Below are 16,385 nucleotides of genomic sequence, written 5' to 3'. Positions count from 1 at the left end.
TTTTTGTTTCTAAGAAAAATGAGAGCCACATATGAGGATATTTGTTTAAAATTTTGATAGAACAATAACAGTATAACGTCCTCGTAAGTGGATATCAGGCCCTTGTAGAGCAAAATTGAGTATTTGGTCTAAATAACCCAAAGTGTGGTGTCCACAAGGTTAAATGAGCTTCAGTTCAAAAAGCCAAGATTCGAGAATGTTGTCAGAGATCAAAGATCGCAGAGGTTAACCATGGAGTGAAGCATCCACCTGTGCTGAAGCTTGTACGCCTGTGACAGCGGGTGCTGCACTAGATTTCCTAATTGCTTTTCCTGTTCAGGCTCCAGCTTTTCTCACATCCAGTCGGCAAGAGGAACGGCAGACTGTATATAAAAGACAGTTGTAGCCTCCAGGTCTCGAAATTGAAGTCAGTGGAAAAGTGCACTAAAATTTCGATTCTCTTTAATGGCATCCATGGGGTGACTCCTCTGGTTGCAAAAAAGAAATGTAATTGTTTGAAAGTCTGTGAGAAAACAAAACTATTACTCCTGACATTTTGAGTATATGGGATCATGTCCTAGTATGTCCTTTTTAGCAGCAAAAAGAATGCAAGGTGAAGGTGCTTTTATTGTGAAAGCGATCCAGGAAGTGAGGACAGTGGCCCAGGTTTGTAGCAGATTTTGGGAAACATCAGTGGTGAATAATCCTGACGTTCTGTGGTCGAAATAAACAAAAGGTATTCACACACGCTTTAATTGATGTTAGTTGCTCATTAACAAAAACAACAGAGAATAATTCAATCAAATAAAAATCTTGACTTCTGTGATGATTTTAAAAGATTAAAGCATTTTTTTGTCTGTTTTCTCTGCTCATTACTTTCTTCTCGCTGTTGTTTTGTTTGCATTTTCTGCCCATCTGTTGTCACCTTCTCTCATCTGCTACTTTCTCCCAGCTTTGTCTCTGCTGTCACTTCCCCCCTCCCACCATTACATTTTCCTCATGTCCTCTCCTTGCGTTTTTCCTCCTCCTTTCCCCTCCCGCTTCTCTCCCATCCATGCTTCTTATTCCTTCTTTCCTTGTATTGCGTCTTCCCTGCGTTACTTTCTTGACACCTCTGAAGTTTGTTTTATTCTCCTGGGGAATGTCACGTCAGTAGGGTTGCCAACTCCCTGAAAAATAAATAAGGGACACCTCGTGGCCAGGGCCGGGCAACCCAGTTGTCTTCACCCTTCCCAGTGTGGTAGCTCTTTTTTTGTGTGTGAAATTATTTTTTAACCATTTGACTTGAATTTGATTTAAGCAGATGCATATTCTTTGTGATATGACCATATGGGAAACAAATGATCATTTAGCCATTTATTTTTAGCTCAAAATGACAACATTAACACAGTAAAACAGGTCTCTTTCTTAAACAGAAGCCTGTCATGCTTAGCTTTTGAGGATATAAGTAAATCTTTCTTTAAAAGAACTCTGTCCTGCTTAACTTAAAATTATATAAATTAATAGAAAACAATAGAACAAAATCATTCTTGTAACTGTGCACATTTAGTGCATTTAGTACAACTGGCTTCAGTTGAGGTATTATTTCAGCTTTTCTAAAGCTAATCAGGTTTGTAAACCCACTTGTTCCCATGATTACGCATCATAACTCATCATCATTATTCATCTATGTATTACTTTTATGTATTAGTGATCTATTTGTTGTAATCATCTATCCTTGCAGTTGTTTATTACACAAAATAAATTATATTATCACACTTCTGGCCACATAGCGCTGATATTCACTGCACATGCCCATATTAACCTTAACCAGAGGGTTTAAACAACAAACCAGTGTTTACATACCATATCTGCTTCTGCCGTGGCCTGGTGGACAAGAAATTGGTTAAGGGTTCCCCGGGCTTTCACGCCCCTCATGTTCTTCATGTGCCCACCACTAGAAGCATGCCTATGGAAAAAGTGCGCCGGCACACAGTGCAGTGCGCTTTAAAGGTGTTATGGTGTATTTTCCCAGCCAGGTGTTTCCCTTTTCCCATTCCTCCCTGTACTTTTGCAGCCTATTTTTCTTTCTCTGAGCGAACAAACATTGCTGCTCTAATGCTGGGCTTACACTGTGCGATTTTTGGCCCATTTTGAGCCGATTTTTGAGTCGTGCGACCGATTTGGTGATCGGCCCGATTTTGGCCTTCATCGTGCATCGTGTAGTATACGTGGGGTAACGAGAAGCGATTAACACCTCGAGCAGCTCCCGATCATCAATCGCTCGTGAGCCGCTCACACTGCTCACGCGCAAACACGTAAACGTCGGTGAAAAAGACGGCGCAGCACGGCAGTGCAGCGTGTGATCTGGACACAAGCGATGGAGGCACAACTTGTAGAACTTTGGAAAGCTCATCCGAGCCTTTTCGATGTGGCATCACAAAATGATCACGACCACAACAACCGTGAAAATAGTTGGATCTACACTGCTGCTCAATCACAGCTGCCTGATCAATGTTTTTCATTAGCAATTTAGCAAAGTTGATGGTGGTGGTGTGTCTGTGTGAGTGAAAGACAGAGAGAGCGAGCGACAGATTTTCTGTTATAACCTTCATTTTATGGAGGCACAGTGTGAGCACTCAGGTCGCATCAGAGCATCGGGCCGTATAGTGTGAGACCTGCATCGTGACCTACCAACTTCTAACCCCTGCGAGTCAATCGTGCAGTTTGAGCAGGAGCTGAATAACGTGACTGAAAATCGCACAGTGTTTGCCCAGCTTTAGGTGTACTGTCATCCGAGACTTGCACCGCAGTGTCGGCGTTTGTTTCCCTGTTGGCCATGCTTCTTGTTGTGGTCATCTGTTGTCTTCCGGTATTTTCTCCGTAAGCGACCTTTCATCGACCAATGAGATGAGCGCTAATCTGAATTGTCATACTCGAATTGTCATAAGTGTGCTGTCAGCTCATTGGTCACAAAGCAGGAGAGAGGCTGGGAATTATGCTTTCCAACAAAGCGTTAATTCCATTAACATTTATAGACTACTTTTGATTCTCACTGTATTACGGGACAAAGTGCGTCCCTTATTAGCTCAATACGGGACGTGTACTTTTGTTTCGAAATACGGGACGATTCCGTATTTTAAGGGACGGTTGGCAACCCTACACGTCAGTCCTGACAGGTAGGCTTCTTGGCAGCGGCGGACAATCAGCTGGTCAATCTGCAGTTGAGCTTGTTTTGGGTGCCTGTTTATGTGTGCACTTTTCTGCACCTGCCTCCACCTGTGTGTGTGTGTTTGTTTGTTTTTTAATACATTCACAAACTGTTTTTCTGTTAGGTTTATGCAGGTGCCCTTTTCTGGCTGTCACTGTATTACCAGCTTGGACTTATCTGGATGCTGCAGTGTTGGAGGGTTTGGGGTGAGCATTGGCATAAAGATAGATTCAAGATAAGAAGAAATTCCCCTGAGGGTGGGGATGGGGCAGTCTGAAGAATTGCAATTGAAAGACTTAGATATGCGAGATAAAGAAGAAAAAAAGCTGAAGGGTCCCAAGCAGGACAGTAAATGAGAAGGGAATGAATGAGGCAGCTTAAATGTCGGGGAATGAGCTGAGCCTAAAGAGAACAATGTACAAGTTAAACAAAGGAGGAAAGCTCTGACTTGAACTGATATATTGAATTTACTCTGTTCTTTTTGGTGAATTGTCTGGCCTTGGCCAAAGTATTAAAATTAATTGGATCATTCCTGAAGTGTTGCATCTACTCATCCTGCAGCTCAATGTCCAGGAAATTGAATGGGAGTTGAGAGGAAAAGAGAGGCCAGCAACAAACTTGCTCTAGCTGACTGCGGTTTGAAAAATGAAAGTGCCAGGGCTTTGTTTTTCTTTTTTCCTATATGAGAGGTAGCGTAATGAAGAATGGGGCTCTCATCACAAAGCCACATCTCAGGCTTGGCAAAGCAATTATAAAAGACCAGCTTATCATGTGCTCACTAGGACCGAATTTCAACAAGTCCTCCAAATAAATAATGATATTGGTCGTTCAGAATGGCCTGTGCAAGCGTTCCACTTTAAACATGTGGAAAGGCCAGTGTGGCTATGGCTGACCTACAGGAAGCTGAAAAGGAGAGTTTGACTCTCTCTTGGTATGTATGTGTTTCTTTAGGTTTCACTTTCAGCAGCTGGTTTTACCCACTGTTACCTAACGGAGACAGGTACTATAGACTGAAATGTTAATACAGCTAAACTACAAAAATAAATAGGTTACTTTATTTGCATCTATTATGTGGAAGACAAATGTTGCATACAGTATTTTATTTTGAATGCCAGCTTTCCAATCTTTTTCATTAAGCAGTCTATACAATAAGCCAAATGCATCTTCATTAATTCCTTTTTAAAAACTGTTATTTAAGCAGCTCTGTCTGGTAATGATGGTGTTCAGCAGGGATGCAACTGTAGATCAGGACTTCTTTTTATGAGCTGTACAATTCTTTAGATGTTGACCGCAAACTGGAGTCATTCTCCGTTGGTGAGGGACATGCTGTGCAGAACCCATATAAAGTGAGATATCAGGTCACCTCTTGCACTCTTTAGGTTTAGGAAAAGATTGTAGAAAGAAAAAGACACTTTTAGAAGGGAGCTGACAACACACTGAAAAACAAACCTATTGAATCTCCTCAGTAAAATTGGTAAAACCGTTTGCATTTGATTTTTTTTTAGTATATTTTGGACCATGTTTTCAGTAAAGAGTACCCAGACCTAACAGCTAACATACATGCTAATGTCAAATGTAATGTCTAACATTTCTCAATAAATTACACAACTAATAACGTTAGCTCTTAATCTCTTTGCAGTGATAACTGAGGAAACATCCTTCTGAATTATTTTGACTATTTTTTCTTCATTACACCGTAACAATGTGGCAAGTTGGTGCAGGTGAAAAGCAAATGTTAAAAGTTGCTATACCAGGAATTTAACCAAGAACTAATAGTTCAATTCCCAATGCTGTTGGCTTTTGTGCCCATGTGAGATACACTGTAACCAATTAGCTATCTGGTTACTCCCAGAGTTTATTTTTAACACTACAGTTAATGAGTCTCACTATATTAATGCAAGGATGGTCATCAACACACCGCCACTCTACATTCATGGTGTCAGACACGTAGCTACTCGACAAAGCCATCGTCTATCATTGTTCATCATCATTGCTAACAACTCTACTTATTTAAGGGGAAACTTAGGTTTGTTACAAAAAATCAGACACAGGCTCCAGATGTAGATATAAAATGTATTGTAACATTTGTAAAATGTATTTACACTTATTAAATATTATATATGTCATTTTCTGACAAACATTACTTGTGTTAAAAAGAAGAAGAAGAATCTGCATGGGTTGCATTGAACTCTCTGGCATCTTTTCAGTGATAATGTTTTTGCACACAAACATTAAAATAATCACATCTGAATACATGTCATAAGTGAGGCTGATAAAAAAATAATAAAATAAAAACAGTGCTGCACAAAAGCACGGTAAAAAGTGAAAGCTGTCAGTAGAAAGCAATGGTGACTTATTTGAAAGTGGCACAATGTAAAATGTCAGTTACCGTGAAGAAGTTAATGAAAGAGTGAAGCAAGTCAGGAGGTAAAAGACACAGACAGGAGATGAAAGAGTGCTGATAGGCAGACTGACATCGCAAGAAATGCAGCAAGAGGGATGACGAAAGCAGAGCTGAAGTCAGACACACACGGCGGATTGAAGAGCGCTAAGAAGGGAATTTGATTTTTGTCAGCCTCTTTTGACTTCAAACTTCAACTGACTGCAGCGTGAAGACAAATGTCAGAGTGCAGAAGTTGTGAAATCGATGCCAGAGTTTTTTCTGTCTTAATTATAATTCTAACATATACTGAAAGTACTTCACTTCGCCAGACTCGGAGTTAACAGAGAAAAGCCAAATGGGAGTATTCTAAATGAACCCTAAGAACAAATGCTTTAGTTTAAATTAAATACCTAATTCTGGCAGTGGGTGTGTGGGATTGTAGCTTAAGAGGGGGGGGGGGGGGCAGTGGGTAAAACTGGGAATAATAAGTTGTTGGACATGAACTGTGACGGCCTATTATTATTTTTAATTGAATATAGCCAACAGAGACATGCTGGCGTATTGACATGAGCCATAATTTCAAAACATAATTACGACATATTTTGTGAAGTCGCTGCAGTCACATTTGTAACTCTTTTCACTAATTTCTAATTGGATCGTACTCTTCATAAGTTTTTTTTCTCACCGCTGGAAAGTGGAAGTGCAGACTGTGGACTAATGGGACAGTAAAAAAGTTCTTAATGTGATGATCAGCTTCATAAGAGTCATGCACGAACTTGACCTACTTTTCACGAGCAATGTCAGAGACAGTATATAAAAGAAGGCGGTAGCTATGGTGGCATCACCCTCTGGTTTAAATGTGTTATGATCAGCAACATCCTGGATTTCTTAGAGCCAGAAGTGACCATATCAGCCAAGTGTAGCGAGTTTTATAGTGTTCCATATAACTTGTACACAGTTTAGTGATTCATATTAGGTGGTGGGGGGACGTCTAGCTGAAGACACCAGCTATAGCTATCTGTATCAGGAGTTACCTGCCAGTCAACACAGCCACACCTCTGTGAATTCAAACTTTACAACTGGATTGGTTATATATGTAATTTAGTGTATTTTTAAATGAACCTCTAGTGCTCATTTCAGGAAATGTAGTTTTGGATACTGCTTCACCCAGAAGTTGCCATTTGAACATTAGAAGTGATAGGAACGACGATGAAATGACCCAGATTTATCCGTTTGCCTTAATGAAAACAGACCCCGGAGACTCTTTGAACACTGTTGGAACCATTAGAGGCCTAAAAATACTTCAATGAGTGGATATATCGGAGACCTTTTTCCACTGAGTCAATAAATTGACATTTAGAAAGTTGTGGGTGAGAGTTCTGATGCAGACTAAGTACAAGCTGCTGTTACGTGAACTAAGAAGTCCCTTCAGTCCCACAGTATAAGCAGATGTTTAGTGTTCACTGTTATGTGTCAGCATGAACTTTTGAAGTTCGGCATGCGTGATGATGGATTGCCAATGCCGGTCGGTCTCTTATTTCCTTACACATGGTGCAAAGCACACAGGCAGTCTTAACCACTTCATTAACTTTTAATTTCCCATTTGAGTAAGTCAGAAAATAGAATGTAATAACTTTTGTCTGATGTTTGTTGACTGCCATGAAGAAAAAAACTAGATCACAGCAGCCTCTGTGCAATAATCCTCATTAGAGCAAATATACAGAGACAATATTGGCAATTTGGTACATTATGTTGGGGTGCATTCTTTAATAAATAACTTTTCATACACCACTTAATTCTTTGGCATACATTATTCTGTTACAGTGGTTTTGCTGCTGTTTTCAAGACTTCAGTACCAGCACCAGATTGGTTGTCAACAGAGCTAAAAAGTGCTCATATTGCAGCTCTGAAAACTAATTTCTCAACTCACCCCTCACCTATCATCCCTCTCGTTTTCTTTCTCTGTCTAGAGCTAATAGACGGGACCCCCACCTTGAAAATCAACCATGGCTCGGGCACAGTGGTGCTACAGTTGCCAGGCAACGTGAACGTGGCAGACAGGCGGTGGCATCGGCTGGATGTCCGCAGCAACAGCAAGGTGGGTCGCTCTCTCCATTTAACAGCAGCCATCATCTATTTAGCAAATAAGTTCAAATAAATTCACATCGCACTGAAAAAAATATTTTTTTTATCCAGTTTTAATGAGATTGTTTTTGTTTTTGTTTTTTTTTTACTTTTAAAGGCACATCTAATATTTTCATGTATTCAAAACACATGGATTTTTCTTTCTTGAATATAATTTGTTCTTACCTTTACCATACATTGCATTCACCTTCTGCAATCATGTATAAATGTCACTGTCTTTGCATTAGGGGATATGATGCAGTAAGTAAGCTGCTCCTTTAGTTGTGCAGATTGTGAGTAACAAGCCTACAGGTCATTTATTTAGGTAACATTAGCACCAGAGTGATTCTGGGTCTTTGGCCCACGTGCTAAGTGATGAATCAACCCAATGTTGGTTGAAATATACTGGCTGCTTTACTTTGTATATACATATAAATGCATGCAATGTGTTATTAATCTTGGATAAAACGACAGTAGTGCGGTCATTTTTTAAAAACTTACCAGAAATGTATTGCACAAGATAGTTAGCAGTTTTACAGGAACACCCTGCTAGTCTGCTCAGCTGTGATTGTAAAGCTCGGAGCTGAAGTCGCTCTTCTGGTTAAAATATGTGATGCACACTTTTGAAATTACCCCAAACATCAGATAACAGCCCAGAATAGTCCACTAATATTCCTTCAAAATGTCCTTGTATTTAGAAGATTTAAATTGGTAATTTCTTGGGAATACTTGTTAATTTCTTAACATATAAATGCACATGACAAGTGCCATTCAAGTTGGAATTATTGTTAATTGTTTGACAGTCCAAAATAAAGACTACATGGCCAGCAGGAAGGGGATGGTCATAGTTGGACCACTGATTGTGCCAGAGTCTATAAGAAGGTGACTCTCTGGCTCCCCTGAATAGTAACCTCAGTAAACACTTATACATTTATGGTCTCATTTGCTAGTTTAAAGTTTTATTTTATAGAGCATTAGTGCTCATTGGTTAAATTATTCCCCCATTTAAAAATAAAATACATAACAAAAAAGTGTCCCCATATCTCATCGAGAGGGAGAGACCAAAAATATTGACACTGAAGCTCTAACATGGGAGTTCATTGTTTTATAGGCCATGTCTCTTTTTTATTTACAGTCTTTGGGCCAAAAAATTTACACCATGTCAAACTTTTGAACTGAATGTTCTTTCTGGTATATTTGATAAAGCTGCTGATTTGTATGTATGATCTCAGAGATGAGGTTATATATTTAGTATATGTCCTAGACTTTAAGCATCGCCCATTCGGCTCCACGCAAACCTTTTTAATATTGTTATTTTCCAGGAATCTAAATGGGGAAGACGTCGTGATTAAGTATTATAAAACTGTCTGCAGTGTAGAGTACAAAGGAGGATAATTGCAGACAGATGATTGCAGTAGCCCTCTTGCAACATCTTCTGCCCCAAATAATTGCAAGTTAATTAAATTAGTGTGAAATTGGACTAAATCTTTATGTTGTTAAGATTATTCCGCATATTATTCGCCTGTCGTATATCAATGACAGTTCCTGCTTCTATTATTAGATGCTGTGACATAATGAAAGCTGCAGTGTCACTGTAGGCTTTGGGCACCTGGCTGCATCTCAGCCTTCTTTCATCCTAGCATCCCACTTCAGTACCACTTTAGAGCACTTCAGTAAAAGCATAGGACTGAGTCACATTTTTTTACACACACGGCCAGTGTGAAGCCTTTTCATATTCAGCTCCATCAGAGGCCTCTCGAAAACCTAAAATTGAATAATTACACTTATGTCACCCTTAATTTATAAATGGCTTAATTTAGCTCATTACTCAAAGACCTGCAATGTTCCACAGACCGCCCTTCAAAAGCACAATTATTACGCTGCCTTGAGTTCAGATTATAAGAAAGGAGACGCCATTAGAGAGCGTTCACTCTCGCTACTCACTAGTGTGACTAAAATTTGTGGCTCATTTATGGCTTTTGCCAAACTATTCAATTCGGTAGAAAACACCAATTTTGTTCACTGTTTTTTTTTTAATTTCTTTTGAATGAAAGGAAAACAGCTTCAGGCTCAGCTTCCCATCACCACACGTACAAACACAGGGAAATTTGTTCGATATTGAGAATGAGAGCAGCCAAAGGAAAGCATGCAGTGAGACTTTCGGGTAATGCGATAGCATTATTCGGAATCGCGTGAACACTAGAATGCATTCAGACTTTTGTTATTACAGCGAGGATTATTCTGCACCACAATGGTATTATTCTAAATCACATGTGAATCTATTCATTTGTCCTGAATAGTCAGCTGCGGCTTATCCAACCTGGTTGTGTGACAGCATGAGATCCAAAGCAGGAAGGACAGAGCTGTTGTTGGGAGATTTACTCTGTGATTCAGCAGCCAAGAACCAAGAGCAGTGTTTTTGTTTTTTTGTTTTCTTCAAATTAAGTAACATTTGTGAAAATGATAGATCCAAAGAACCATTGTTTCGCTGTCCTTCATTAAGAATCACATTGATAAATAAGTAAACCACGGTCTGCTAACAGGAACATGACTTGATTAAACTAAAATAAATTATTTACATAAAATCTGCAGCGTTAGCTGTTGATACAGAGTTTGTATTCATGTTTAATCATGCAAACACGTACTGTTTACGTTACTTTATCGCTGCATGTAAACCCTGTTTTAAAGTGAAATTATCATTATTATTATTAATGATGTAAATATGAGAAAAAACGTGCCAAAATCATACTCGAATGAATGATGTAGGCATCATATTTGGAATCTGTTTTCACACAGAGGTGATACCAGCAGGTGTAGAAACAAAACAACACATAAATGCTGTTCTATGCTGCCTGGTGTGTTTGTTAATCATCTGTAGTGAGTGTTATCCAAATCACAGAGTATTCTTCTTTTAACTGATTTATAACTTTCAATATCTGACAGAAAATAGAATTGGTATTACCAAGCATAATGACATTTTTTCTGTGTGTTCCTGACGTATGTCTGAAAGCTTTTATCGTGGATGTGTGAAAAGTAAGTTAAAGGTGTTGTTTTAGCACACTGATGACTGAAACTGTGCTGGCACATATGGGCTTTTTATCCAGCCGAGTAATTATAATGATTTCAGCGCCAACTTTTTTGGAAGGTTAAGGCAATGGACCAGATTTCCCCCAAAAATTATTTTCAGCCCTCTTACATGCTTTATTCTTTTTTTTCCTGTGATGTGAGCCATCGGGTAGCTGTGTGTTTGGGTTAAAACTTTACTAATTACCACAGGAAGGAGGAGGCATGTTTACTGAGAGGTAAACAGCAGATGGAATAAAGAGTCTAGTTTTTTTTTTTTTTTCATCATTGTTTTTATTGCAGATTTTCCTTTAACACGACAGTGTCTCGACAGTAGACACAGAACAACAAAACAGTACAAACACAAAACGTACACAACAGCTCTTAAATAAGGCATAATACAAGATACAAAATACAAAATATAACATACAAGAGGTGGTGAGTCAGTCTTACAGCGCCCGGGTAGTGATCACGTGTGTAGTAGTCCTTTGAATAAGATAGCGGAAAGGTCCGGTCCAATATAGTCCAAAAAGGGGTGCCACATCCCATAGAACTGACCCACACTGTGGTGTATAATGTGTGTGAGGTATTCCAGAGGAATCAGTTCAAAAACTATTTTGCGCCAGCCACAGACAGTGGGAGTCCTATCGTTGATCCATTGTAAGAGGATATTTTTCCTGGCTGCAAATGTTAGAGTGTTATACAATCTTTTGTTGGCCGCCGCTTTTAGGCGGTCACTTGGAAGACCTAGAATCAGGGACAAAGGGTCCATCTCTATATCAACGTGGAAGATTTTCCCCAGTTCACCTGTAATGTCAGCCCAGTATTCTTGAAGCTTATAACAGGACCAAAAACAGTGAGTTAAAGTCCCTACATCAGTTTTGCACTTAAGACACACAGGGGAAAGAGAGCGGCTGAAGAGGTGTCTGCGGTGAGGGGATACGTGTAATCTGTGTAAAATCTTAAATTGGATTGCTCTTGTCCGAGTACAAATTGAAATCCTTTTTGCGAGAGACCAAACGGTATCCCACTTATCTTCATCTATGGTTACCGACAGTTCCCTCTCCCACACACCTCTAATCCCCTGCGCATCAGTGGTAGTCAAAGCATTAAGCACATGGTAAAATGAACTCAGAGACACCGTCAGCTGTTGCCCAAACAAAACCCTCTCAACATCAGATACTTCAGGGTGCTCAGCAAGGGTTGTATTGTGAGTGATATAGTGTCGTATTTGCAAAAAACGAAAGAAATCCTGTCTAGGCAAGCCGTAACTGTTGGTAAGCTGTTCAAACGACATGAGTTCACCACCCGAGAAAAGGTCACCAAGAGACTTAATATTCTTATCAGACCATCGTTGAAAGCCGGGGTCCAAAGAACCCGGAGGGAAAGCAGGGTTATTCATTATAGGGGTAAAGGTTGATGTTATTCTCGATCTTCCCTCAAGACGGCGGACAATTCGCCACGCTTTTAGGGTGTTGATTGTTACAGGATTTGTACAAAGGGCCTTAATTCCGTTAAAATCATTACAAAATAATAGATCGCTCAGTTTGCATTGTGACAGAGCTGTCTCAATATCCGACCAGATTGAGGTTTTACCCCTGACCCAGTCGCTCACAAATCTTAAATGGGCAGAAAGCTGATACAATCTAATATTAGGTAGATCCAAGCCGCCCCTGGAGCTTGGCAGATGCAACACTGCCATCTTGAGTCTCGGTCTGCGCTTGTTCCAGATGAAAGAGGTGAGCCAACCATTTATGTCCTTCAGTACTCTCTTAGAGAACAAGACGGGGATCATTTGGATAGGATACAATAGCCTGGGCAGCACATTCATTTTGATCAGGGCAATGCGTCCTAGCCAGGAGACAGGAAGTGACGCCCACCGCTCTAGGTCCTGTTTGAGTTTGCCAAATAAGGGTGTGAAGTTGGCTTTGTACAATTGGTCGAGAGACGGGGTAATAAAGATCCCCAAATACACAAATCCATTAGGAGACCATTTAAAAGGAAAGGAAGGAACAGTAGCCGGCATTGTGAAAAGAGTACCGAGAGGCATGGCCTCTGACTTAGCCAAATTGATTCTATAGCCAGAGAAATGGCTAAACCTGTCAATCACCTCAATGAGACTGGGTACGGATGTTACAGGGTTAGTCAAAAGAATCAAGATGTCGTCCGCGTATAAGGTTATTTTATGACACAGCTGTCCAATCTCTAAACTACGTATTGTGGGCGTCGCCCTTATGGCCTCAGCAAGAGGCTCTATGGCCAGAGCGAATAGAAGGGGCGATAAGGGGCAGCCCTGCATAACTCCCCTATGAGTGTTGAAGTAATCAGACCTAAGTCCATTAGTCAGGACTGCTGCCTGTGGATTATTGTAGATAACTTTGACCCATTTTATAAAATTCTCCCCTAAGCCGAATTTGCCCAGAGTATACAACAAATAAGACCACTCAATTCTGTCAAATGCTTTCTCCGCATCGAGAGAAAGCACCAGGCCGTCAATAGATTTTTGCTTGAAAGCTACAATAGCGTTCAGTAAGCGTCTAACATTGGTGGCTGAGTTTCGACCCTTTATAAAGCCTGTCTGGTCCTCCCTTATCAGCACAGGTAAAAAATTTTCTAAGCGGGTGGCCAGAATTTTAGAAAGCAGTTTCCTATCTACATTCAAGAGGGCTATAGGTCTATAGGATCCGCACAAATCAGGACACTTCCCTTTCTTTAGAATTAGGGAAATGTTGGCTTCCTTCAGTGTCTGCGGGAATTCACCCGTAATGAAGGAGTGGTTGAACATATCAAGAAGCGGTTCCACAATAATATCCCGAAACTGTTTATAAAATTCACAACAGAAGCCATGAGGCCCTGGCGACTTTCCACTTCGCAGTGATTTAATAGCCTTAAACACTTCGGTCTTAGTTATAGGGCTGTTAAGGGCAGTCTTCTGTTCCTCTGACAAATTTGGTAAGTCGAATTGGGTGAAGAAATTATGCATCAGCTGCACCCCCTCCGGGACTTGTTGAGAAGAGTACAAGGCTTCGTAGAACTTCTTAACACAGTCATTTATCAGTTTGTTTTCATATATCTTGTGGCCACCTTCATCAGATATCGCTGCAATGGTATTCGATTCTGCGCGCTTCTTAACATAGTACGCCAGACATTTACCGGCCTTATCTCCATGCTCGTAGAACCTCTGTCTGGTGTATTTAAGTTTCTTCTCTGCATCTCTGGTAAGAAGGCAATTCAGCGCTGACCTGAGTGCGGTTATTTCTTGCCATAATGGTGGTGATGGGGAGGCAATATATGTTTTCTCCTTATCCATCAATTCGCTCTCTAAAGATTTTTGTTCCTCCATCCGTTGTCGCTTCTTTGTCGCAGAATACGAAATAATTAGGCCCCTCGCATAAGCTTTGCATGTTTCCCACAAAACAGAGGCAGTAGTAGCTGAGGGGGTGTTGATATCCAAAAACGCTTTAAATTCTGCAGAGAAGTGAGAGGTAAATTCCTCATCCTTAAGAATAATGGTATTAAGCCTCCAGTGGCGGGACCTATGAAGCGCAGCTTTAAGATCGAGATCCATGATTACCCTAGCGTGATCTGAGATGATTATACTTGTTATGTCGCACGATACTACTGAACCTAAGTCAGTTTTCGGGAGAAAAAAGTAATCAATTCTAGTTTGGGACCTATGCGGAGCCGAAAAAAATGTGTATTGCTTATCGGAGGGGTGAGTATATCTCCAAGCATCCACAAGTCCAAGCTCGTCGCATAGAGCATGAAGCGCTTTGGCCTGAGGAGAAGGAGTTGCAATGCTGTGTGGAAATCTGTCCATAAGCGGATTTAACATTAAGTTGAAATCACCACCAATAATAACGGTAGAGTTAGGAAGAAATGGGGCTAATTCCAGAAACATTTTGGTAAGAAAGGTAGTTGGGTGGGCAGGTGGAAAATAAACATTCAGTAATAAGATATTTTGGCCTTGCAAAATCCCTTTGACTATCACGTAGCGGCCCTTCAGATCCTTAACGCAATCAGTTACTACAAAAGGTACATTTTTCCTAATCAACACTGCCACTCCTCTACTTCTTGTAGTGAAGGATGAAAAAAAACACTTGTCCATATAATCCTTGTTGCAACTTCAAGTGTTCATTATTATCAAGATGTGTCTCTTGTAACATAGCAACATCTACACCGTCCTTTCTTAGACAAGTAAATATCTTCCTCCTCTTAATAGGGCTGTGAACCCCTCGTACATTCCAGGTGCATATTCGCAGCCTACTCATTATTAGACTTATTCATGTATCACACAAAGCATATTGAGCCAAAGGGTTCACCACACCCTGGTTGAAAAAATAAATAAAATAAAAATAAAAAAGGCATGAAAGAGCTGTGTGACGGAACATTCAAAGAACAGTGATTTGGCAACAGCCCTACTAAACATGTAGGGAAAAACCAATCTCCTCCTGCCCGTCGGGAAAGCCGAAGGGCATTGCACGCGCGTAACTCACGCCTACCCATAGACGAAAACACAGTCCGTCCGGTGCCCGATGGGGTGGAAGATTTCACCTGGTCGCTTATAAGCAGCGAGGACGAAAAAAAAAAAAAGTCATATACGCCTAGATTCGGCAAGTACTCACACCGGTTAATTAAGGCATAGTTTGAAGAAAAGGAGTACTCCGGTGGTTACGGGGATTCAGGGCAGCGAGTCCGCGTAGGACGCAGCTGCCTCCGGTGTGTTAAATCTCTTCTCCTTGCCGTTGGCAAACAGCCTCAGTGTGGCGGGGTAGAGAAGCGCATAATCCACATTCTTCTTCCTCAGGCAGCTTTTCACCTCGTCGAAAGCCTTGCGTTTCTTGGCTACCGCCGCTGAATAATCATTAAAGAAGGAGACTTTGATCCGACTTGTTGGTTGGTTCGGCTGCGTAGCCAGGCGCCGAGCTGCGGCCATCACACGTTGTTTATCAGCAAAGTTGTGAAGCTTCATAATGATGGGTCTGGCGCGCTGGCTGGGGCCCGGCCTCGGTGCTAGAGAGCGGTGAGCGCGGTCTAGTTTGATCTTCCCATTTTTAGTTGTGAGCTCGAGATAGGAGGGGAGCCATGACTCCATGAAGGCGACAACATCATTTCCCTCCGTGCCCTCGGGAAGCCCGACCAGGCGAAGGTTACATCTGCGGCTGCGGTTCTCTAAATCGTCCATGTGGTCTGCCATGTCAGTTACTTGTTTTTCGAGTCGAGCCACTTTCGCCTGCAATGCACCTGCCGTGTCTTCCACGCCTGAAATCCGTATCTCGGCGTCTCCCACCCGTGTCGCCAGAGCCTGGATCCGAGACGTCTGTTCACGGATTGCGGCCAGCACAGTATCAACTTTAACATCCAATAAAGTTGTAATGCTGTCAGTTATCTTACTCAGAGCCGCAAGGATATTCGGGTCGATATCACTCCCAGTTTCCTCAGCGTCAGCGGAGATTTCTGTGTCGCTGGCGTTAGCTTCTTCAGGCTCAGCCGCCATAGGACCCACAATGTCGCTAGCTTGCACAACCGGAGCTGTCTTTTTCTTAGACCTGACGTTAGGCATTTTAGAAAAATAGTCGTCCAGACTCATTATAGAGTTACTCCCACGCACATTTGTAACGTTTCACCAGGTGAACACGTATTTTA

At 41.1% G+C, this 16,385-nt stretch overlaps 1 protein-coding gene across 1 annotated transcript in view; it reads left to right on the top strand.

The window, feature by feature from the left end:
* Positions 1-16,385, top strand: part of LOC146718174 (neural-cadherin) — a 333,699-nt gene that overhangs the window by 238,362 nt on the left and 78,952 nt on the right. The window contains exon 28 of the mRNA XM_085431334.1: positions 7,523-7,650. Coding sequence (XP_085287460.1) covers positions 7,523-7,650 — 128 coding nt within the window. The remainder of the gene's footprint in view (positions 1-7,522; positions 7,651-16,385) is intronic.

This window comes from Copadichromis virginalis, linkage group LG1 (assembly GCF_057382275.1).
Source record: "Copadichromis virginalis isolate Kocher_CV1m ecotype Utaka linkage group LG1, C_Virginalis_male_GT1.1, whole genome shotgun sequence".
Lineage (NCBI taxonomy): Eukaryota > Metazoa > Chordata > Actinopteri > Cichliformes > Cichlidae > Copadichromis > Copadichromis virginalis.
This window is presented reverse-complemented; position numbering and strand designations above follow the sequence as displayed.